This window comes from Syngnathus floridae, chromosome 9, assembly GCF_059516105.1.
Source record: "Syngnathus floridae isolate MCC-2025c chromosome 9, RoL_Sflo_1.0, whole genome shotgun sequence".
In the NCBI taxonomy this organism is placed as follows: domain Eukaryota; kingdom Metazoa; phylum Chordata; class Actinopteri; order Syngnathiformes; family Syngnathidae; genus Syngnathus; species Syngnathus floridae.
This window is the reverse complement of record NC_142421.1, coordinates 9,122,049-9,147,568: the sequence shown is the minus strand read 5'-3', so window position 1 is coordinate 9,147,568 and position 25,520 is coordinate 9,122,049. Positions and strand designations below refer to the sequence as shown.

The 25,520-nt window shown below is 40.7% G+C and overlaps 1 protein-coding gene across 5 annotated transcripts in view; it reads left to right on the top strand.

Moving 5' to 3' along the window:
- Positions 1-16,120, top strand: part of macrod2 (mono-ADP ribosylhydrolase 2) — a 280,346-nt gene extending 264,226 nt beyond the window's left edge. For 4 of the 5 annotated variants that reach the window (XM_088384939.1, XM_088384940.1, XM_088384938.1 and 1 more), the window contains 4 exons: positions 116-184; positions 13,091-13,126; positions 13,925-13,996; positions 15,201-16,120. In XM_088384939.1, the coding sequence (XP_088241065.1) occupies positions 116-184; positions 13,091-13,126; positions 13,925-13,996; positions 15,201-15,223 (200 nt within the window). In that variant the 3' untranslated portion in view covers positions 15,224-16,120. The remainder of the gene's footprint in view (positions 1-115; positions 185-13,090; positions 13,127-13,924; positions 13,997-15,200) is intronic. The other variant, XM_088384941.1, reaches the window with a different exon arrangement.
- Positions 16,121-25,520: the final 9,400 nt, after the last annotated feature.

Here is a 25,520-nt window from a genome sequence, read left to right as displayed (position 1 = left end):
AAAATAATTCAGATGTCTTATTACAGCCTAACAGATATGACGACAGCCTGTCCCAAAAGACATTTCAGGTAGTAACGAAAGACCTGCAAGGACCATTGTTTGCTTTTTTTTCCAGCAGATGATGAGCTAACTGCTGCAAAGACAGGAGAAAAAGAAACTGGCAAATCCACTGTGGAGATGAAAGGTAAAAAAATATCTTTCTATCCTAGCTAGCTGTCCATGCGCTTGCAAATGTATTTGATATTTAGATTGAAGTTCAGTTCATTCCTTCTATCAGTGGCATTCTTGATCAGTGTTTGCAGACATTGTCGCAACTTCAGTCAAAGCTTCTTCAATTTGGTGTGAAAGTATTGCGGTGTGATAGCAGCCTAATTGTATTTAGTCCAGGTATCTATAAATTAAGCTTAGTCTAAATTGACTGTGGATGCTGTGAGTAATATTGCTTTAAGACAACGAAAGTAGTCGCTCTGCCATTTTCTTTCTCACTATTTCGCCTTCTCTCTGAGTGACGTTCAATTAATTTAGGGTGAGAGCGAACCTTCCAAATAGATGTGTCTGAGAGCCTTCTCCATCCATTTTGAGAAGCCATCGGAATACGTCCCGTAAACACTACAAGCCTTTCCATCAGTGGAAAGCTACACTCCACCAGGTTGATTGTGTCGCGCCGGTGCCTGCCACTGTCAGTCACTGTCAAGGGTTACTATGGGATGGCTGTGGGAGAGCAGTAAACAGTGGTGTCATTCATGATTGCAGGCAGATTACATTTTGTGCAAAGGAGCAGGGTCTCCGGGATATCGTAAGTGCAAAGTGTCACTGATCTTGAGTCTCATGCATAGCTGGGCTTAGCCAAGCATATCTATTGAGCAAATAGTTCCATAGCAAATGCATTTGATTAAATTAATTCTGCATTCAGGCTCCCCGCTCGTGGCTATAGAGTGTAGATCTTAGTCATTAGTTGGAGTAATAAAATGGTTCATAATGATGTGAAGAATGAGGAGCAATGAATCAAGCAGCGGGAGAACTTCCCAGGTTTTACATCCGTTCCAACATGCTGGTTGGCTTGTGATTTGTTAATGGCCATCCATTTCCTGGACTGCTTATCCTGATCAAGAATTGGAGCTCAGCCCAGCTGACTTTGGGCAAAACGCCGTCTATACCCTCAACTGGCTGCCAGTCAATTGCAACGTAGTGTCGATGAAGTGTAACCTTTCACGCTCACATTCACAAAGTCACTGAGTGGGAATTGAATCCAAGCTGGGCTAGAAAATGGTGAATGCACGAGACAAGCGGCAGCCCATTTACCGTAACAGACAATCAGCTCCAATAGATGAGGGTTCACTGTGTAATATATTCAAAAATAATTCAATGATTTCACTTTACAGGGACTTAAACAGTCTTCTTATCTGTCACCATGCTCATGTAACAGAAGGCAGAAGGCTTGCTGATGGAAAGCTGCGCCTTTGTATCACATTTCATTCCAGGGTTTTATGTCCTCTTACTACTCCTGTGGTTGTATAAAAGAAAAAAGAAAATAAACAAGAAGCCTATACTGAAGCCTCTCATGACATCTCGGATAATGATCATGATGACGCGTGATCATGCTATGTTGCATTTCACCCTTCTGGCAGTACGTTAATGGCTTAGTAAAATTCACCCTTCTGTAAAATGGGTCCTAAATCCCCTCCCTTTATACACGTCATCTTATTTGAAAAGCTTTTGCCCAACTGTGGCACCCGAATCTTTTGTGCATGTCACCCAGTGTTATTAAAGGTTGTCACTGTGTCCAAGTTGGAGTTGTTTTAGCGTCATTGAATAAATTGCAACTTTAGCAACAACCACTAAAGCTGTGTAAGCGTTAAAGGGTGTCTGCGATCCTTATTTAAACATGTCATAGCAATATGCCTCTATTAGCGTGTATGAGGCATTGATCACACTTTGCAAAGAGTGTTATAGACATTTCAAATACCTCCTTTTGCATTTACACATCCACAACACCATGCTGTTCTCACACACCATACGATTGCACATGTGGAAGTGTGTATCACAGCTGAGAAGTTCAGTCCCAGCTCGCCTACACTTAATACCAAAGGGGTGAAAAAAGCTTCCTGTTCATTTTCACCCTTGCCTCTCTGAACCTGTTATCGTCTCTAATCTACTTGTTTGCCTATTTTAGATGCAGATGTAGGACACAAGTTTCCTACTGATGTCTTATGAGTTTATTTTATTAGCATTTAACATTTGACTTTTACACTTTTAAGTCTTGTACTTCACAGTCATTATTTAGAAAAGAATGAAAATATATATAGTATTGAGCAGAAAAACCCTCTTTTTATGTAAGCAATATAAAGTACCAAACAGAGCACTGTATGTCATGTCGGGGATTTTTTAGCGTGATAGAATATTGATGTGGAGAAGAGATGTATGTAAGGTGGCGGGCAGAGGAGAGATTTTATATTTTAAATTGAATTTGCATTCTCCATTATTTGAATTATATGTACATATTCAATATCACCTTCCACATGCAGGTAATGAGATTCTTAGCGTGATATTTGTGGTTAGAAAGGCCCACCAAATTGAATCAGAATCCAATCATCCTTTATTTATGAATATTCATAACATACTTTAAAAGGGAATTGGAGGCTGCATTCTTATTGCCTATCTCTTCAGCCTTGTTCTGCTGAATTGTGAGTGGGCACCTGCTTCAATAAGCTCATGGAGCACCCATAAATTAAAGTAAGACGCTCTTTGCCTTGAGCAAGGAATAAATAAATGTGAGTTGAGAACAGAAATTGTTTTTCCTTCATGCATTGTGATTCTCAGCTCGAAGTCAATAGCGATTGTCTTTGTTTCCCAGGTAAGATTTAACGGCAACGCAGATTCAATCCTCGTGTGTATACAAGCGGCATCATCAGTCTCCTGAATCAAATTTTTAGCAATCCGTGTTTGAATGATAATCATTGAAAAGTCCTAAATAAGTTTTGTTGTTTACAAGCTGAGATTTTGCTCCTCTGCCTGATAGTGTTCCCTAATGCAATGCTGAACAGTTAACTTGTTTTGCTTTGTTTTGTTTTATTTGGTTAATCCTTCTAACAAATATGCACCACACAGGCACCATAGCTGTGAAGTCTGAATACTAAAAGTAGGAATATTTTACCCTCCTGCTTTTGTTAATGAAAGACTTTCACTTTGCCGTGCAATTTATTTAGTCCAGAATAGTTGAGGTTTTTTTTTTTTCCCTAATTTCTTGTTTTTCTTTTTAAGTGGTGCTAGAACAGTGGAGTATGTTGGTACCAACAATCTGCAAAGTGCAGAAAGCAACAAGTAGCATAATGGTTATGATGCGCAAAAGCAATGTTGATTGTCTTTGCTGTGAGTCAGTGACTCGACTCCAGTTGGTGGGTTTTTATACATTTGTGTCACTTTCTTTTTGCCAGGCCGATGTCTGGTTATTTTAGTAAAAGGTTTCTAACGCTGAAAAAGTCAAAGTTGCTGTGGTTCGCATCTGCTCGAGTGAGTGACTTGCCGATCTTGTGAAAATGTAGCTTCAGTTTTTACTTGATGAATTTTGGATACTCACCTAACACACATACTGAAATGTGACGGCGCACATTCAATGTAAAAATGTTCATTCATATGTGCAAACATCTGTCTGAGACCATTACCGAGATTGGGACTTTAAAGCCGGCTATGGTCATTCTAAAGGAAGGGCCTCTTCAAGGATGTGACTGGGTGCAAAAGAAATAAACGAGCAGGAAATAATCTGTAAAGTCAGACATGAGGGGCCCGTCAGAGGAGATAGTAAGGAAGAGGAAGGAGACAAAGGCACACCCAGCAGGCTAACACAACAAAAAGGCACAAATGGTTACATCAGCCTCTTTGGTCCCGCTGTCATCACCCCCCTCAGCTTCTGAATCCCTTGATAGTTTTGTTTTGAATTGTTTTGTTTTGTTTTTCTCTCACTCCCGCGCACTTATTATGTTGTTAAAATTTGCAGCACAGCAGTCTTCATTATCTATACACAGTAAACAAATCGCACTGTTGGTTACTGCGATGACTTGATTGCATGACGCATGTCTGTCTTATGAATTGGACTGCAACAGATTCATTTAGCGCTGAAGCTCTCCTACCACATCTCGTTGTAATGATGTCAGGGAGCACAAAACGCACTCAACATGATGTAGTTATTTCTCTTCCTTGTAAAATCCCCTCACACAATAAAAGAGTGCATCAAAAAATGGAGGCACCATAAATCAACCACTAACCATTATAAGATTCACTTTTATTCTTTAGCGGGCTACTGTTATGTGAGGAGTGTTATTGATTAATTCTGTTCATATTTGACTCATTCTCTGGTAACATTTACAGCAACAAGCTGACACAAAAGGCTTTCTGGAAATCCAGCAGGCTTGTTATTGTTGTTAAGGTACACTCAAGTATGGCAGCCCATTGAGTGTGTCTGGCTGCTTTTATGTGGTCTTCCTGTTTTGTATAGAGTCCATATTGTGTTTGGATTTGATTTGTTCAAAATAGAAAAGAGCACAAGTGGGTGTTTCAATGACATTCATTTATGAATGCACTTTTACAGGATGTAACTGCTCCCCCCCCCCAAAAAAAAGAAACGATTCAAGTTGTCCTCGAGTCCCTTTAAAGCAGAATAAAATAAAAGCAAAAATGCAGATGCTAAAAAATGTAACTTCTCGTTTTCTTTGTCATAGCCCTTTTTCTCAGAAAAATAAACAACCATGTATTTCTCCACTTAATTAGAAGCATCATGGAGGAATACAACTACTAATTTGAACTACGGCTTTCAAAGTCATACTCTTTTACCAACTCTTTGACTAACATACAAAAAAATCCCCCTTTGGTGCTTGAGTTATTCAAAACTGTAAAATCCTGGAAGAGAAGCCCTGCTGGGGCATCTTGAGCATGGAAACAAGCCATAGTTCTTATCTTTCTTGCGAGTTTATGCAGCTTGAATTCCATTTGGCTCGCCTCCTCATTCTAAACTTTCTCCGACGCATGTTGTGTTCACTTGTTATGCTAATTTTCCCAAGCTGGGTTTGAATCTGTGTCTATTTTATGCTTTTGAAAATCTAGAAATCCTATCACACTTTGTTGAAGCCATGCCTAGCTCTGGTTATTTATCTCGAGAGAAAGAAAATAGACCCGCAGAGTGCACAAATTGTAAGGGATGTTTGGTCAGCTCTCGAGCCGAGTAAGCTGCCGAAAAAAAAGAGAGGGGTCACGTTGGCTCCAGCCTTTTTATATTCCCCTTTTGAAGCTTCTCTTCTAATCAGCTCTCTTATCTCTATTCATCTGTTTGCTTCACACACAAAAAATGCCAAATGAATCAACTCTGAGCAGAGGGAGAATTTATCAGCCAGCGTGAGATGCAGCAGATGTGTTCTTGAAACGTCTGGATCCCGTCTTTGTCATTCTCCAGCATGCACGTTGACACACGCACACACATCCACCCTAAAAGCCAACACAAGCCCGAGACAGCATCTGAGTGATGTCTGTATGGGCTGCCTGTCTCCTGGAGGCTGCAGGAAAGAGTTGATGGAGCCGCTGCTTCAGATAGGAAAAGAAGTAAATCCCAAGTGAGATGATGACTGACAACCATTGTCTTTGGGAATAAAAGATCACAGTCAACATGATAAATTTGTCATTCCTTGGATTAAAAATGGCGTAACATTTTTAAACACTCGCACTCTTCATGTCTCCGCATGGAAAGCAAAGCATATGAGAAATTATGTGATTTACAATAGTGTAATGGGCTGTGACTAAGAATGCAGAAATAAAACTGTAGGTGTGACAGTCTTACTTATGGATACCCGTACGGGCGGGCCGAGAACTGCAGCTAAAAGTGTGTTACCAGCTCGGGTCTGCCATGTGTGCGCATTTGTTGTGACGAGACTCTTTAAGTGTGTCAGTGTGGGCGTGTGTACGTGTTGAAAGAAATATTTTTAAAAGGTGCATTTATATTTACTATTATTGTTGTTTTCTTATATATGAATATGCATTTTGATGACAGGGTTAGAAATTCTGGGCTCAAACTCAGCTCACGGAATAAAACGACAGTATGAAATGTTCTCATTCCTAAACATGTTTTGTAGTGTAATGAGGCACGTCGCACTGCTGAGACAGGCCAATGCCGTTGGATTTACCTGGTGTGAAACAGTATTTAATTCAATATACCTGAATATCAAGAGCCAGAGTCTGCCCAGTGAGAATTGCTCTAAGCGTTAACTGTCTCCAGCAGCTTGCCACCTTCTCCTGTGCATCCTGGTGCCATCTGTTCCCTAGGTAAACACTGCACAACACACACGTCGTGTGGAAGAAATTGTAATTCGTCAGAGCCATTTGTCATAATCCAGTTGATGTGCTTGAACATACCCATTGTGGACAACATATTATCTATCCAAAGAGAATTGACAGGTTTTTAAAGCGGTAGACTCTCAGAACTTAGATCGTAATGTGCTTAAACAATCCAAAAATCAGCCGAAAAGTTACTTGAACTTATTTTTAAGTGTATTTTCTTTGTATTTTCTTTTCTTTCAGTCTGACACATCGGATGTCACTTTCAAAAGTGTTCTGTTCTTCCTTCTGTCTGCTTTTGTCTGAAAAAAAAAAAAAAATTGTTCTCTTGGGAGCGCAGAGAGACGCGTCATGTTGGTGCCGAAATCTTGACGGACAGGCAAAATATGAATTGGCTCGCTGTAAAAGTCATTGTCATGCCTCTTGCACATCAATTGAATTGTAAGAAATGAAGTGTTCTCTTGCTGTCTATAATACGCCACTTGCTGACAGCTGCCACAGTAACAAGATCATCAATGTTATTCATTGTCTGTGCTTTTAATATCATAACAGTTTAGTGCATGTTTCTCTTGAGGTCTGCCAATTAAGCTGCCCTGGAGCTGACCTTTGTGGCGATAGGCAGAACTCTAGCAGCACTCCCACTTTTTACTACTCTCGAGACAAGCGCTTTGATTACACTGACTGCTTCATTGCATGATTTCCTGTGGAAAGCCAGGAGTTCCCCAGAGGAGGCATCACTCCCTAACTGCAAATGAAGGCCTGCGCTGCAGCCTCTTGTCACACATACAAACATTCCTTGTTTCCACATTCATCCATTTAGTGTATTCCATTAATGTCGTAGTGCAAGATTTTTCTCACCTCTGTGTCAAATTAAGCATTTTCTCGACCTACACTGGATTGATATAGTAAGGTATGATCGGGATTGAAGCCGGCTTTGTGCAGCAAGTGTGGATTAAGTGTAAAGATTATGTAAAGTTATTCAGCCAGTGATGAGAGAGGAGCAGGCCACCACTGACAAGCAAGTATGTAGGTCACACAGGGGGAGGCCTCTTTTGCATTCCCCATGGTGTCTATTTTTGTGTCATCTCCTCCACCTCTCTTAGTTCTTCGCTTAATCAGGTATTCACTCACGGCTTCTCATGTCTACCTTATTCGACTAAGTTCATGAGAAACCACTATGGCTAGCTTCCATTGTTTAGACTGCAGATTAAAAATGTCTGGAGAGATCAACACACCCAGTAGAGATGCTTTATCAAACGTTCATCAGTGATTATTTTTCTTTCTCTTTGGCAGCATATGTTTGTCTTTTCTTCTGCCATCCAATCATCTGCACGTTCTCTGTGCTCAACCCAAAGCAGATGGTGTCGTTGTTTCATTCATTCCAATGACTCATCTTGTCAAGCAAGTCCCAAGCCCTTGTAATGAGTATGGGCCTCTTCGGTCTGTTTCGAGGACCCTAACCCAATTCGGAGCTGCAGCGTCACTGCTGCAAGGTTACCCAAACCCACCAGGGAGCACAAAGTTACTTGGTGTTCACAACGCTTGGGCTTTCTTATGGGGAAGAAAGGCTGAATATCAATGAAACCTCTTGTCTTCTAAGGAGGATAGCCAAGAGCGGGGCAGTCACAGGGTTTACAAAGCAAGCTTGTTTTCATCTCCTGAGCCTTTAGGTCACAGCTCAGTGGTCCTTAATTGGCTCAGATTGTTAGACAGTGTTCCATCTTAAAGTAAAGAAAACTCCAGCTATGAAACGTTTACCCCCCTTAGACACAAGCTGTTTTCCAACCTCTTGTTTGGAGAGCAGAGGCTCATACAGCTAAGCTATTTGCACGAGCTTTCACAACAAACGTAACATTAACATATGAAAATGGGATTCTTTCCACATTTACCAGCTCATTAATTCTTTTGATTTAGAACTTGTTGAGCCCCACCAGTTCTTGTTTTGCTTAGGGTGGGAGATGTTTTTAATTATCCTTGCACTTGGGCATATCAGGTCTTTAACTATTCTCCCATGTACAGTTTAATGAGGGATATTTTTCCATGCTTGTTTAATACACATGCCGTTGGACAGACCTGGACCAAGCTACTCATAGGCCACCCACTTTGTATTTGGAATTTAATTCCTTTTTCAGCCATTGCGGGGAATGGAAAATAATCTGATGCTGACCTTGGTATTTTCCTCTCTTATTCTCTCAAAATGAAGTGCTGTTGGGCCAGAAATGGCCGTCCGTCTGTTTCATAAACCCTGCAAAACTTTAAGCTCTTCACCAGAAAATCAGCTCAAGAAAAGGCAGCAATGAAAATTATTCTGAGCATACTTGATTTTCAAGTGTGATATGGTTTGTTTTTTGGTTGGTTTGTTTGCTGTAATCTAAATTCTTCACTGAGGTAGTGATGTCATGTCTATTAGATTGTCACACATTTGAGCTAGCTGAGAACAAAACTCCCTGTTTGACATAAAATGAATGGCGGTTACCTTAAACATTCTGTCTGGAAATTTAAAGTGGATGTTAAGCCTCAAATGGTTTTTACAATATGGCCTATGTGTCCCCACTAGTCTGAACACAAAAGTTTGATTAATATTGTGTTTTTGCACTACGAATTTTGTAGCAAATTAATTTTTATCCATTTCAGGTCACGGCCATTTTGCCACTCACTGTTGATTTATAATGACATCACAGTTGCATGGGAAAGCGGCCAATCACGGCTCAGTTTGCAAGCGTCACATGATTGAATTCAGAAAATAAGTGCAGCGTTCTGATTCAAACATATCAAAGGTCACTTCGGGCATGTCTTGCAATTGCTAATTGGACGTGAACCTCTGGTGCAGTGTGCACATCCATTCCAAACATGGAGTCAGTGTATTTGAAATGGTCTACTTGGCTGACTCAATTTTATTCCCTAAAAATCTGTGCATAACATAGTGTATTAATCTTCTACAGCATTTTAGAAGTATAAAACATAAAATTGATGGTAAATTTGTTCACCAGTCTTTCAGATCTTGTCGATTACAGTCTTTGTAGCTTGCTCTCCGCCCCCTTTTATCAATTTTGTAAGGATCTCGCTCGGCTGCTTTTCCATCCTTTAGTTTTCTTAACATCTACTTTGATTTCACACTGCATAGCTTCTGGTTCAAGTGCCTCAAGAAGTTGTTCCTCGGGAGGTTGCCGTGTAGTGTCTGAGCCAAAAAGCCACTCATCACATTCTGTCTATCAATCTTTTGATCTTGTCAGCTTCAAAAAGCATCCAGTCTCTATCATCGTTGATGTCTGTGCTCGGTTTTAGTGATATTTTTCCACTAATCTGCCCAATGAGCTGGTAAATGCGTTTGGTGTTTCCAGACCTGAATGGCTAAACTAAACCTAGCCACTTATATGCCTTTTGCTTGCCGTTATTCTGTCACTTTGGCTTGTTGGATTTATTTTGTGTATCATATTTTGGCACTCGGGATCTTGAAATCCATGATTTTGCTGTGGCTCTCACAACCCAACAGTGTTCTTCCTTAACTGAGGTAACTGCTTCTGCTAATACAGACACAGTCTTCAAATCCAGCTGACGTGGCGGGATCTTGCAAGTGCCCTAATTTTACTTTGAGCTGCTTGATATGAACCCTTGACTTATTGAAACTACAATCATACAATTTCATCTTCACTAGCTGACGATCTAATTGTCCACACTGCATAGTACCCAACGATCATCCCCACTGTCTCCATAACCTTCTAAACATAAAACACAATAGAATTAAAGGTTGAATAATCCACTGGAGAACCAAAATGCGACAGATCCAGATGGCCGGAACCATCATCAATCTGTTGGACTCATCTTCACTATACGTACACCTACTGTGGATGCTTCAATACTAATAAATCCTCCAGATTTCTCTATTTCCACCTTAGAGACAAGTCCCAAACACAAGTCTAAGGGCCCACTGAGTTTTCCGTCAATCACCTTTTACAGGAGGTAATCATTTTTTTTTGGGTGGTCGACTGGGACTGACATACCCATGGCTTGACATGGCAGCTCAACCTTACTAATTACCTTTTTCATCTCTGACTATGTAACTTCAAATGTTACTTATGTGGTAATAAACTTGCTTGAGCAATGACACCGAGATGTCATTGCCATGCTTATAGAATATTGTAACTTCTTTTGCTACTAGAAAAGCTGCGACATTAAGTGGAGCCACGTTGAGCCAATTAGGTAACATTTAGTGGAAAAGGGGCAAAATTACATCACCGGTTGGGCACTGCACTACTGCTGATTCTAAACAAAAATAAAATATTTTTCAATGAAATGATCCCAGTAATATTTCATAGCAACTTTGTGTTGAGGAATATTTAAAATACTGTAATATACAATACTTGTCCATTTTAATTACAGTGATGCTTGAGCAAGGACAGTGGTGCAGTGTAATCACACTTCCTCTTGTCACCACATCTTGTCCAAGAAATAAATAGGTGGTGGGCTGGATGTAATTTTCTGCTTGTCTGCATATGAGGATGACTTCAACCCATGAGTTGTCTTTTTTCCTCGCTTTTATATTATGTATGTGAATACTGAATAGCACGCACTTGAGCTACTGATTGATTTTCTATTGTGGTTGTTTTCAATGAGCATCCAATTGTTCCTACTCAAGTCATTCATCTTTGTGGAGTTTGTGCTCATGATGTCTGTCAGCGAAGACCTGGATTAACTCAAATTCTTTCACCATGCATATTGGTAATTTACATTCCAAAAAGGGAAAAGCGAGACACTTTCAAGTACCCCTTAGGGTCCGTGGTCTTAGTGTTTGGAACCGCTAGTGTAAGCGGTCTCGCTTCTTGCTGAGCGGGTCAATTTAGTCTTCTGTTTCTCTACACCTTCCCTTATCAACCCTCAGTGGAGTGGGCCTTTCCTTCAATAGAACCTTGACAGAGGAGTGTTTTTCTATCCCCACTACCTTGTTTGTGTTTACCACAATGCACACGCAACCTTCCCTAAATGATGGCCTTGCTACTGTCAGCATGCATGGGAGTAAATTTATGATGTAAATCAGACTAATGTGGCCTCGAAGACCATGTTTGTTGGACTGCAATAGAATTATGACATTTTTGCTTTTTTGGCAGTATAGAGGGAGATTCTATTACAGCCGTATTGTGTCTGCGAAGGAGCATGTGGAATGAGGCCAGGAATGAGCTCCTGCTGCTGCACACAATGCTATGATGCTATGCTAGTCTGGATAATAAGGCAGACTTGACAGAAGCTCTCTTCCCACACATGTCACAATATCCTCATTTAAGCATCAGCGTGAACACCACCAACTGAATTGTGAAGTGTCAATGTGTCGGGTTAATTGAGGAGCAATGAATGCATCCCAATAATGTATGACTATTGACTCTGTTTGGTTTATTCTCATTTATGTAAACATGTGAAGATACCTTTTGACAGGGAGCTTTGAGGTTTAATAAAAGTAAATCTCCTGTAATATTAAATATATTGATTATGCATTGTAAAGATATAAAAATAAAACTGATCAGCTGTGTATTAACACTCCTCAAAGTATATATTGATTTTACATTAGGTTTGTTTTCCTGGCTGTTTTGCAGTAGTATAGAGCTGTGCGGCATTATATTTGTTTCTCAAACAGTATTAATTGAACAAGCAGGTTATAAGGAAACACCAAATGGGGTCCATGTTCTCATTTTAAGCCTAACTGTATATAGAAGTACGTGTCTTTAAAAGTAGAGCACTAAGTGACGCTTTCATGCACATTTATTGTATTTTTTATTTTTTCCCGAGTCTAAACTCTAAGCATTGACGCCTCCTTTCCAAAACCTCAGCACTTAACTTGGTTTGTAGATTCTTATATCCCCCTCAGGGCAGTTTGATGCCTCGAGAGGAATCACACACACGCACAGACACAAAGTCTGCTGTTGCTTCATCCTTCCTACCCTGAAACTAACAAGGATTAGAAACTTCACTTCTGTTGCATCAGATAAAAATCCATTCTGTTTTGGGGGAAACTATTTTTGAGTCAGCATAAGATAGCTCGAATCAAAAAGGTGACGCTATCCAGCGAACAGAAGGCTGAATGTCAGTGATGGCACAAGCAGACTTTACAGTAGGGGATGACTGAAAGCAAACTAACGCCTCAAAAAGGATGTGGTAAATTAATAATTAAAAAAAGCCCAACTATTATTGTTTACATTGACCTCTATGCATCTTATGGCCTGTCATCCGAGATCATTTCCACAGGTTGCAGCCGAGCTACCAGCATCACTCCTTGCATTTCTTTTGGTGATGACCTTCACTGCAAGCTGCAGAATGCTTTCATTTCTAGCTGTTCTTTCATAGGCAAGCGGTTGTATTTCACGCCGCTGCTGGGCCGCCGGCCGCCGGGGGAGAGCGGGTATTTTTATGGTGTGCTTTGTTTGCCTGATTGTTGTTGCAAAAGGGGGGAAGCGGCAAGGTTTGCTCGGGGAGTGAGGAAGAAGGAAGGAGTTGTGTGACTACAGAGATAACAGGCCGTATAGAGGATGTGGAGGGAGGCTTGGTGCAGGGAGGATTCTTGTGCTGCCTTACAGGGATGGCAGTTTGTAATTAATTTTGCACGCATCTCTCTCCCTTCTCGCCTATGTTTTTTTCAGCTTTTTTTAAGTGCAACTCTAGAAAAGCACTAAATTTCCAAGCACGAGGGCCCATTAAGTAGGAATGTTAAACGTAATATCCTAGCGTTATGCAACTACTTAGAGGTTTATGAATTATATCTTAAGACATGTGCTTCACATTGCAGATGGCTCCGAGACCACACCTGGCACCAGCACTGAAGGTGAGCATTTCACTTGTTTCTCCATTCTGCTCCCTGTTGTTAAAGTGATATATTGCAGAAACCCACCACCGTTCACTGCTGGCATTCTTTACTTTGTTACATTGTTTTTTTTGCTTCCCTGCCACTTAAAGAATTACAATTCATATTCACATCAAGGCTTCAAGAAGTGTAGATAGACTGTGACCAGAAAAATCTAAATAACATTTTGAGCTTGTACTTGAAAGTTCTTCTTAGCCTATTAATTTATAGCTTACAATTCAGATTTACTTTCAATAGTGGCAGATGTCTTCTGAAAATTATGAACAATTTCAAATAACTGTCATTGTTGACCCAAAACTTTCAAGCTACTGTTGTAAAGCAGGAAAAAAGTCACAAAAAGCCTACAAGAACATTAGAACTTTAGGGTTTTATTTATTTGGGGCGATTTTAGACTTTCAGTGGTGGCAAGTGTATATTGACGCTCATTAAAGACACGCTTGAATGTGATTTGTTAATTCTGATGACAGGCACAGCCCCAGTTTTGAGTGAGTGTGCACATTTATGTAAACATATCCGTTTATTTTACATTCCCCCCTAAACATTTTTTTTTCCACTTGAGTTGTTTTTTTTCATGTCACCAAAATGGGATCAGCAGTGGGTGTACTCTATCTTATGGATTCTTCCTCAGCATGCGGGCCATCCATCCAAAATTTGGGATTACAGTGTTTTTTGCCAGTACAGCTTACATAATGATTACGAAGACAAAACATATTCATTTTGCTTCTGTTTTCTTCTATTTTCACTCCCACTTCACTTCAGAGGGGATAAAAGATCATGGTGAGAGTTCAGGGGAACACGAATCCATAGTGTCTATCAGCATGAAGTCCAAAGGTAAGAAAAACACGGAGGATGTATTCCCATTCATTCAGAACACTGCAAACGGATGCATACGAGGCCACAGCTGCCAAATTAAAATTCCCTCCGACCCGAGGTTGTCTTGGAATTACTTAGCCAAATCTGCCGAGCCACTCCACGAAACCGAGCGCGACACAGCTTCCCCCTCCTCGGATTCATGCTGTCTCTCCTGCAGAGCTCTTGCACTCCTCCCCATCTGTCTCCGTCTTAGCAGGCAAAGACATCAGGCAGACAGTCTTTACGTGCGCCTTCAGGGCCAAATGCATTTGTAAATGCACCCCCCCCCCCCCCCCCCAACCCCATTTCAGGTCTGCAGCCATGACCCTGGTATTTTGGTATAAATGTGTCAGCACGTCTGTGGAGATTGAGTGTGATAAATTGCTTGCAAACTCTACGATCAGACATTCAATAAATCAAGTGTGCAATACATATTATTCCAAGGTGCGGACAAGACAGACTGTAGGGGCGATAATCATGCAAATAAATCATATTTGATACGAATACCGCGCTGTTATTCTCAGGTCCCCACTGAGATTTGGGCATAATAACGCAGCATGTAATTGGAATGACGCAGTTCCACGGAATACAAAGAATTTGGATGTCTGCATGTGTTCTGTATTTGGATTTTGTCCTACGTTAAGTAGAATAATGTGTATCTGATTTAATTATTATTGATTTCGGGGGGGGGGGTATCGTAGAATTAAAAAAAAATGTTCAGAAAGAGGTGGGTGTTAGTTGGAGTGATTTAAAACTGAAGCTTGCATGCTGCCTATTTCAAAAGCAATATTAGGAGTCTCCTTCTGGGATGATTGAATGTTCAATATGTATGGCACTGGAAAATACAAATAGTGTGGAGGGGGGGTCTTTTTTCTTTGGTCAGGACACCGAAGTTGGATCCCAATAATTCTACAATCAAAATAATAGTGACAATACTTCAGCGAGACAGTTTCTCCCAAACAAATATTTCTGAATGAAAGTATCAGAACCGTGTGGATCTTCTCTATGTGAATTTTTATGAATGTTGCAAACACTTTTATTTGGATATATTTAACCAAGATAGTCAGCCCTCAAAAACACAAGGGAAGCAGAGTTGTACACGGCACCATATAAAAGAATTTTGGAGCCAGAAATAAAGCCCTGCTGCAATCCTAATTCCAAAATAACTTTATACTGTGTGCAGACGCTGCTGAGAAGAAAGACTGACCGCCTGAGGGAAGGACAATCAACCTCATCTGACAGCCAGCAATCTGACTAAAGGCCATTCACACGAGAATCAGACAAGCCCAATGGCGATTTGGGTGCTGCCACCGGTTCAGGACATCCTGTTATTCACATATCCAATTTGGTTTTGCCCATTTCTTATTGAAATGACATGAACATATCAAGCAGAAAAGATGAGCCATAACTCACCATGTCATAATAACCTTTCCATTGTGCCAGCTAAATGTAAGGAGATGAAGAGTGTTTCTTTGTTAGAGCCACGCCCACTAGGAGAGCACAGTATCAACAAGTCGGATTCACATATTAGTAAGATTTCGTTAATACAAAGAAAAATATCGTCAGTTCAAGTTACCGTGATCAAGGCCAAGGTTATATTCAAACTGCTCTCTGAAACTTTTTTCTTTACTTCTTAACTCCTACACAGTTTAAAAGTGATGATTGTCTTCTAGCAAATGGATTCGCCGTTTCTCTTTCCCCACCTTTGACCCAACCCCCACTTCTTCATCATTCTCTGTGCATGCCAGCAAATTACTTTGACAAAATGAGTCATCTCTTCTTGTCTCCTTTTCAGATTGTCTAATATTTGTGGAAGAATCTGCCTTATCTCATCAAACATGCAATCGCTATTACACAAAGAGTTGGGCTAAGTATTAATTTTGAGTTTTGTCATTGAAGTCACTAAAAGGCTACTCACTACCTGTTGATTGTTCATTAATTACTTTCAAATTATTTTTAGTTCAATGGTCTTTATGGCCCACCTTCAGTGGTGCCACGCTGATGATCGAATTGGTTCGAGAGTTCTAAGGAATGTTGCCTTCATACTTTGGTGTTTGCTTTGCTAAAATATAACTGAAAGAATGAATAAAGATTGAAATGGGAGTCGCGTCTCGGTTTTGAATGCCGCACATCTTATCTTGCCTGATGACAGGATCTCATGTTTTATTTAATTCAGATTGCATTGGGTACAGTTAACATTACCTCAGCTCATACATTATACGCGAGCCGCCGTAACGGAGCAATCAGACGGACGTCTCTAGGCAGACAAGAATAATTAGCGCGCCCTGTGATCTGCTGCACGCTACCTCTCAGGCGTTCCCCTCTGAATCAAATGAGACGAGATGCGTGACAGACATCCTCACCTCAGAAACCTGCTGAGAAACTCAAGCAAGTCTTGATGTGAGTGCCTCCGGTGGTTGCGTTTAATATCGCCAAGGTTGTCACGCCACCCAACAAAGGATAAAAAAGATTTCGTTTATTTGCGTGAGTGCTTTCTTCACTTGCCACTTTGGCACCCGTATTGCTGCCGGGTCAAGGTAGTGAAGCCTCCAGTTGTAAGGGAGCCATTCAGACTGTTATATGTAGCTCATTTACCATTAAGGTCATTCATTATGATGTTACATCAAGTTTGCATTACCGGCTTGAATAAGGCTGGTACTTTAGAAAGAAAAAGTACTTTTGTCCACAATTGTATAGGTCTACATTTTTGTTAAAGGTTTATTTCAGCAGTACCAAGCCAATATTTGATCTTTTGAGCAGAAAAAAAGCATACATACAAGCCGTTTGCCCACGGTTGCTCTTGTGAATTGGATTTGTTTCTTGTTGACGCACAAGATCCAAGCGGTAGCGCAAAACCATTTACCAGTCACGTAATTAAAAGTCACCCAGCTTCTAACGGTGATCAAAGCATACCAAACACACATTGACCTAATGTTCCCCTATTTTCATGTTTTTGTTTCAAACAACTAACATGAATGACAAAACAGGTTAGCTAAGACTAATTACTGCTGGGCATGGTGCAACGTCAGTGCCAATGGCCAAATCTCATTTCTTAATTTGCAACTAAATTGTAAGTGTGTTAAGTTAATTGCAGTTAATTAATGCATTGTTAAATACTTCCTAAAATAAAACAGACTTAAAATGTATAATTTAACTAAAATACTCAAAGAATGATAAAACCAACAAAAAAAAACAATATTATGTCTTCTCTATTCAGCTGGTACGTGTCCATTTTTATGACGGTGTCGAGGAGCTAAAAGACTTTTTCACAAGTGTAAACCAAATTTATTTAAGACCTTTTATAAATTTGCATTATTTTGTTGTTTTATAAAGCTGTAACATTGTTGTTGGGCAATATCTTAAGTTGCCTCATACTATCGTATATCTTTTTCCAAATTACAAAACTTGTAAATTTATTGTCATTGCACAGTTTATAATCAATTGAATTTTTTATGTAAAGTGTTTTTATAAGATCATATAAAAACCCAAAACGGAAGCCCAACAGCTTTCTGATAAAAATCTGACAAGCAACAACTTTTCTCACCCCTTTGGCAGCTTCCATATTTATGTTCCGGCAACTTGCAGAAAGGCCAAACGGTTGTCAGGACAGATTGTCCCTGGAAGAAAGAGAGTTTAAATGTTAATGACTTCATTTAAATGTTGCATGTCAGAGCCGAGGGTTCCGTGAATCGGAGCCATAGATCAGTGTCAAGGGAAACGGCTCCCTGGTCCTGCTACTGTGCACAGGCGCTTTGGCATAACAGCCACTTCAGTGCTACAATAACAAAGCGCCTATTCCACAAAAATAGCCCGCGGCCCTCCATTCTACTCGCTCCAATGTTAGAATTGCCGTGAAAAAAAATTGTTCATCCTTCACTGCAGAATAACATGATCAGCAACAAATCCTACGCAGAGCTGCACGTTCACCTGTTTCATGTTTGTGACGAGCTTGAATAAGCTTTGATTGACACGTGTAGCTTTCATGTTTGTCACTTTCTATCTGGCAGGCCTCATCAAGGTGCCGTGGGATAATGTGCATCATTTATTCCACTTTCCACATGAAAGCTCTCAGGGCCCCATCTTACATAAACATGCATTAGCAGCCCCCACCCCACCCCCCGCCAATGCCACGCCATGGCGAGCCTGCGCCACGCTTGATGTTAACACGGCACAAACAAATTGGGGAGAAATAATTTCAGCTCGAAAGCCTTAAATCCCAGCACAAGATAAGCGTTTTCATCTGAAGTACAGTGTTTGTCCTTCATGAAAATTCATCACCAGCCCACATGAGGCAAAGGCAACACTATAGGTGAACTAAGCTGAGATAAACACTCTAATTGGGATGAAATTTGACGCCACTCATTATGGATGCCTGCCTTCAAAGGTGTGGAGATGCTCTGAAAAATGTTGAAAGGAGCTGCAGTGTTGCTTTGAATAAGAGAGAGAGAGCGAGAGAATGCGTCGATTTGAATCCCACAGCACAGGACGTAGATCAGATATTGTTTGACTAAAAAAATAAAATAAAATTGGCCGTTTGTCTGGTACCGATGGCCCCACATGACAAGACACGAGAAAGAATTATACCAATTAATCCTGTCCTTGGCCCTTTCCATTTTGTTGCTCTAATTATCAACACGATAATAACGTGCTGACTCGGGTGAACGGCAAAGTTTTACTACCATTGTTGCGAGACTGCAGATAAGACCAGCCATTCAGAAGCGCATTGCTTTATTTTCTTGTCTATAAAAATCATAATAACCTTCAATACCAATCAGCAATGTAGGCACTGGGAATCACTCCAGGAGATTATTCCGATGATTTCCCATCTGCTTTCATAGAAAATCGTTTAGTGACTATGCACAAGAGTGGCATCCACACCTGAATCCACTTCCCTCCTGTTGTCAGTAACAACAACAAAGCTTGGATCAGAGAGCCTTAAGGAAAATAAGAAAACTCATCTGAGGATGAAACTAATGTGTGCGCAGGAAAATTAGGACGCTGTTCTAGGGGTTGAACTGAGTAAAAGGATGAAGAGCAGCCATGATTACAACATTCCCGAGATACCACTCTTGAGGATTTATTTTTGGTCCCTAAAGATGTTTCTTCTATTCTCAGTCTTAAACTTTCAGATTCATCCTCACCACAATTTTCCCAAGCCCTTTTTTAGATTTAAGTTTTCATTGTTGTACATTGTGACAAATGTGCCCAAAGTAAAAAAAATAAATAAATAAAAACTAAGAGTTGGCAGAAGAATGAGGTAAACGTGGCAGTCAGCATGTGGCCAGGGGCTTTGTGCTGCTGTGGTCATTTTAGAGCGCCTCATTGTTGCAGCGTGAAAAGCCCTATTATGACCAGGTGGGATGTGTTCCAGCCACCCGAGTCTTTAAACAGAAATAGTTTCATGGCTCAAACATGCATAGGCATTACAAAGATGCTAGGGCAAAGTAGCATCCATTTTCCAGCTCATAAAGTGCTGTCTAGTGTCGATTGTTCATATTACAAACTAAACCTACAGTTTGGGTTTGTAAATATGATTTTTTTTTTAATCAATGAAGGGCCACTTAGTGTTGACTTTGGCCGCCAGTTGCTCATTCTTGGTCTCGGGACAGTGATAATAAATAAATAGTGACTCAAAAGTCACGCTGGGGGATGATCAGAGGTTTTCCTGGATTCCTGCAGATTTTCACTACTGCCACTTAAATGGCAAAGCACTTACAGTTACTTACAGGATAGAAGCTAGTAGAGCAGTTGGGAAGTAGCAAAGGTCAGTTTATAAAAATGTTTCAAAATCCAGTTTGTCAGAAGCCAGCTTCCGACAAACACATACAACCGCCATTAGTAAAGTTTTATACTGTCAAGGTAAAGCAATAGTGCAAACTATTTTCACAGCTTTATTAGACCATGTCACCTCGTACACTATTTTAATTGGATGACAATTTGCAGTTCTGTTACACTAATATGCCTGTCTGACAGGTTCGCTCTCGCTCGCATTTGTTATGGTGTTGAAAGACATGCCAACGACATGCGATACCTCTTAGGAACCGATTCATTGAGTGTCTGTAAATTAACAGTGTCACTTTCATATCTTTTTTTAAGTGTATTTGAATATCTTCTAAGATCACCTTATCATTTGGTGTTCGTATTATGGAAGATTAAATTAAATGTAGTATATGTGAAAGAACTTTGAGACTGGCATACAGAGTTGAGTCCTTAAAAATGACTCAACGGTGACATCTCACTGGTGACATCGACTTCATCAGTGCTATTGTTGAACAGCACGAGCTGGAATCACAGAGTCGGGCTAAATTACAGTGTATCATCGTGTTCAGTCTTCAGTCCCGGCTGAGGCTCAGTGGTTCAGTCAATGCAGAAAACATTGCTTGAACAATGGAACAAAACAACCGGAGTGCCTCAAGCACATCAGCAGCGATTACTGCAGTGAAGATGCATTCGTGAGCTGACAACATCATGCTGGGACGCTAACAGATGTAATTGTTAGCCACTAAAAATTAGTTATTAGCCACGTCTGGTCGTTCTAATGCACATGGTGTGTTCTGACACAATTATTGACGCTTTTTCTGACTATGACAGTAAACCTGATGCATTTTAGTAGTATATTGGATATGATAGACATTCTAGAGACTGTATATTCAACAGAATATATTCATAAAATCCTTAAACCTTATACAGTAAATGTGAAAAGGTCCGTTTTAATTTGCTCATGCAAACCAACAGTTCTAATTAAAAAAAAAAATGAGTCTTGCGGGCTGCAGCTACTGTATTCAAATGAGTGCTGGCGTAAGTGTCTGCATGTGTTATAAAGCCAACCACTCAGTACGAGTTCTTGGCAGCCATCACTGAGCAACATTGCCAAGAACAATGCCACCAACTTAGTAAAAGTTCTGCTGATATTCAACACTGATTCCTGTGTGACACATTTGTCACCTTTTAAGTTTGTTGACCGTGCCAGGAAGTTTTACATCAAGGTGATTATTTTCCACACACACACAAAAAAAAAAAAACTGAGATCCCATGACAAGAAAACAGATAAGCTTGATTGCATTTCAGCATCTTGGCTGTGAACACTGACTGACGGCACCAAGCATCTGCAGTACTCCAGTGTGACTGAGAATTGTAGCCATAGCAACAGGCTGGATGGTAAATGAGGGCATTCACAATCAGTTGAACGGGTTTTAAATTATTGCTCATTTTTTACCTCAAGCCACTGTCAACTCTGCCGCTTCTCATCAGTTCTTTTAAAAATAGGAAAATCTAACAATGCATAATTACAGGATAATTGGCTTGGAATCCAAAAGCTAAATCAACCCATTTTGTCTTGTACTGTGACATATTCTTACCTACAGGCCACCATACTCACTCCAAAGGGAGCCATTCTATTCATCCATCACCTTTCCCTTAACAATGAGGAACAATTATCAAGCTTTATTACATGTGTCGCATTGTATATGGCATGGACCATAAATATTGTTCGGTGCCTAAGTGTATGTGTTATTCATTAACACGAGTGTTCTGTTCCTTCCCACCAGGAGTCATTATTTTCTGCAGCCAACTCCTACTGGTTATGTTAATGTGTGAAATTTCCGTAAACGAACAAGCATCGAGATACCCAGGAAAATTTCTCCAACACAGCATGTAAATTGCATGTGCTATTGGACGAGCAATCCATTCATAGACGATGAGCGGATAGATTCTGATTGCCATACTCGTCATAACTGCTGGGCTGATGCAAGCTGAAGGATATGTAAGGTCTCTTTTGTTGATTGTGGAGTCCTAATGCTTTCTGCTATTTATGAGCATGTCATCCTCATTAAGCTGAATAGGTCGCATTTCAACATTTACTTCACATGAACTTTCACAGGTGCTATCTTGGTGTTAATTCATTTCTTTTTGCACATCAGCGTTAGTCACAATAAAAAAGGGGATTCATTTAGCGTTGGCGTCAGGTTGCCTGAATCATGCAGCAAGGTGGTCACGATTCAAAGATGTTTCAACTCACTTTTTAAGGTCCCTGGGGAGTCACAAATACTGGCTTTCAGTGTGTCTGGTCAATGTGTGTTGTGAGAAACTCCTTTCAGAAGCCAATTCAAAAGCTAACCACCATGTTCCAGACTTGTATCAGTTTGACCGGCTGCCAGCGTCACCGCTGCTTGGCAATAAACTTCACGCTCTGTCTTTTTATTCATCTCTTTCTCTGCAGCGCCCCGCACCCACCTGAGAGAGACAAGCTGAATCTGAGATCGGCGAGGAATCAATTATGGCCTTTGCGTCTGCTCAAAACGAGTCAGGTCGGAGAACCTCCACTAAAGGAGGAATAAAGGTGATCCTCAACAGAATATGATATCAAGTCTTCGGCATCTGTGGCTTTTCATCACGTTGAGTATGAGTTCAATTATTGGGATCTACATGGTCGCGAGATGCCTGATGGTGCTTGGAGCAAACAGACAAACAATACTTCTCCAGTTAGAAGGATGCTCTAGTTTGACAAATGTTCTAATTTAAAATGATGATTAAAAGTCACAGCAAACTTCACTTCCTGAGAAGTAGCATCATTGCGATGTTGAACATGAATAACTGCTATCAACCGTTGTGTAGTTTATAAAAATGCTATCTTTTCATTTTTGCGCTGTACAAAACTACGCTTCAATGAAAACCCTGAACCTGAAGGGATATACTCATATAAATGCTGCGCTAAAAAAATCAAACTTATGGGAAGAATCTTTTACTTGAGCTAAAAAACAGCAGAAATGTATATTGCATTGTAGAGTGACGCTCACAAAGCATCAATATTGTTCCCCTATATACCAGCACTTCAATGGCTTGACTATATTCAGTATGCTGACTATTTCTACAGTGTAGCAATATATACGTTCTTCTGTGGTGTCCCATGAAAAGATATAATAATTATAGAGGCACTTTTGCAAGATACTGTACAGTTGTCTTGGTTTACATATATTCTAACCATAGCTTGGGAGATAAAAACATACATTTATACTTAGCACAGCATCTTAAATGCAAATTACAATGTGCAGTTGTATTGGGGGAGCCGAACAAAATCTTAAATCGCATTCCTCCAACCATGCAGCTTGACCGATTTGTGGAGCAAGACTTAAATAGTAGAGGCCATCCACAGAAAATGAACCCAATTACAGATCGTTTATTTTGCCAAGCTCCTTAGTCCGAAACAGCATTGGAGACCGCAACACAGTGCAGCATCGGTATGTGCACAGATATAGGTGGGGTATGTCCCAAACCACTGTTTCCAAAACGTATGCCCATCAGCTTGGCATGATTATAGACATGAGAAGCTTACGATTGTCGCGTGCTGGAGCGTGACACGACTGGAGAGGAAGAGGATGGGAGATCGCAGGGGGACGCCCAGCTGGCGGCTGCTTCTAATTGGGCTAAGCAGGTTTTCATGGCTCTAAAAAGAGAGAAGGCCACAAGCAAAGTAGCAGGGCAGACCAGGCTGCAGAGAGGGTAAGGGAGGGTGGGGGTGGACTGGAAGGCCGGCAGGCGGCCTAGAGGCTGGTCACACTCCAGCAGCTCTTTGGAACAACGAGAGGCAGAGAGAAGCAGCTGTCACCCCCTGACAGGAGCACACACTGCCTCCAGCCTCATGGAAAACACAAACAGGCACACAACTAAAGAAAAAAACCCAAAACATTAAAGAAATCCACTTAAACAAGAACTAGTTTAATCAAGGCCCTCGCAGAAGAAGGGCGGGGTGGGCAATGTAAATATACACAACGTAAAGGGGACAAAAGGAGCTGATTAAAAGTGCCAGCGGGTATACGTTTAATGCATTCTTCTGTCTGGATGTTTATTGTGCAGCGTTGGAAATAATTAGAAGTGATTAAAACTGAGGTGAATTGACTGGGGGTGTGCTGTGAATTCCAGCATCGACAATGCCCCACAATGGCTTTGTACGATGGGGGTGTCAGTGCATGCTATGCTTCAGGGTTGAATCGATTTACTTTACACTCTCAGAAACATTAATTAATGATCTGTTGTCTGTATTGTATCATGACTTCTGTTGTCATTTTCTTTCATATAGCTTCATCCTCACATTTCTTTCCTCGAATGACCTTTTTTTCCCCCCACGATTTAATGGCGTATGAGCTGACATGAACAATAAGTGTAACAATAAGGATTATAGTACTGAAACTGAAGATATGTTTACATGGAACGTAAATTATTGGTGCTTCATTCACATTGCTTTGTTTTTATTTATCCATCGCCTTTACAACCAACCAGATGTCTGGAGGACATGCCACAATCCTATCATGAAACAAGGAACGGATCACAGAATTGGAGAAAGTAAGGTTATGACCAAGCAGCTCACTGCTGCCACCTACCGTCTAAGTAGCAGTATGCAGATTTACCCTTCAAGCTTTTAATGTCACAAGAGCAAAAAATTTGCTGTTTTCTTGTAGCCTGGGGTCTTAATATTGGGTCTAAATGCATCAACACACATCAGTATCATTATGCATTGTCACAAGGCTCTTGGACTTGATAGCCTGTTATTCCATGAAGCTCATGCTGAGACACAAACAAATGTTTTGAAGAATTACAATCATCACCAATTTGAACTACAAAAAAAAAAAAAAAAGCCTCATTCGTATTCTATACATATCACGTTATGTATATGTATATGACATTACAGGCAAGTCCACTCCCATTGCCATGCACGGTCGTCTAGGCCGGTTGTAGAGCGATGAGAGTGACCACGGGAGCCACCCAAGGGGGCTGATAGAGCCTGTAAGCGAAGCCGTGAGAAAAATCAGATCGCCTTGAATTTGCATAAACAGCCTTCAAATAGCTATGCAGAGGGTATAAGTGTGAGCCATCCAAGCCTAAAAATCTCCCAGCCGTGGACCAGTATTGGGTTCATCCAGGTCATTTAACACTTAAAGACAGTCTCCAGGGAGCCTCCTCATGTTGGACAAATTGTTTTGCCTTAACAGCGCCTCGGTACTGCACGGGAGTGTGTGCCGAGTTCTGAGGAGTAATTTGCCGCCTGTAGTGAGGGAAACTTTGCACTGTGCCCCCTTTCCTTCAGGAGCATGGGCTCTATTAAAATACTAAATGGCAGCAGAAGCAACATCAGCAGCAATTAGGAGGAAATACGCCCTCTCTGGGTTGAGGTCCCATGAATAGGCTAAAGATATGGAAAGTAATGAGGGAGTTCTCTTCTTCCTTATATTTGAGGCAGTTGTGGCATCTCATAACAATCAGATGAAATATGGAGCATGGGCTGTGTCAACCTATGGAAATGTAAAACCCTTTCAAAAGTTCATTGAGTTGTCTGAGTAATGAAAGAAATGCGCAAGGTTATAGACGGAGAGCATGGTATACAGGAAATAGCTTTGTACGGAGCATCCCGGCGGGATTCTCGAGTATTTTGGACTCCCTAACATCACACGTGGGAGCCACTTCCTTGAGTCGGAAGCAGTGATTACAATTCCAACCAGAAACAAACTAC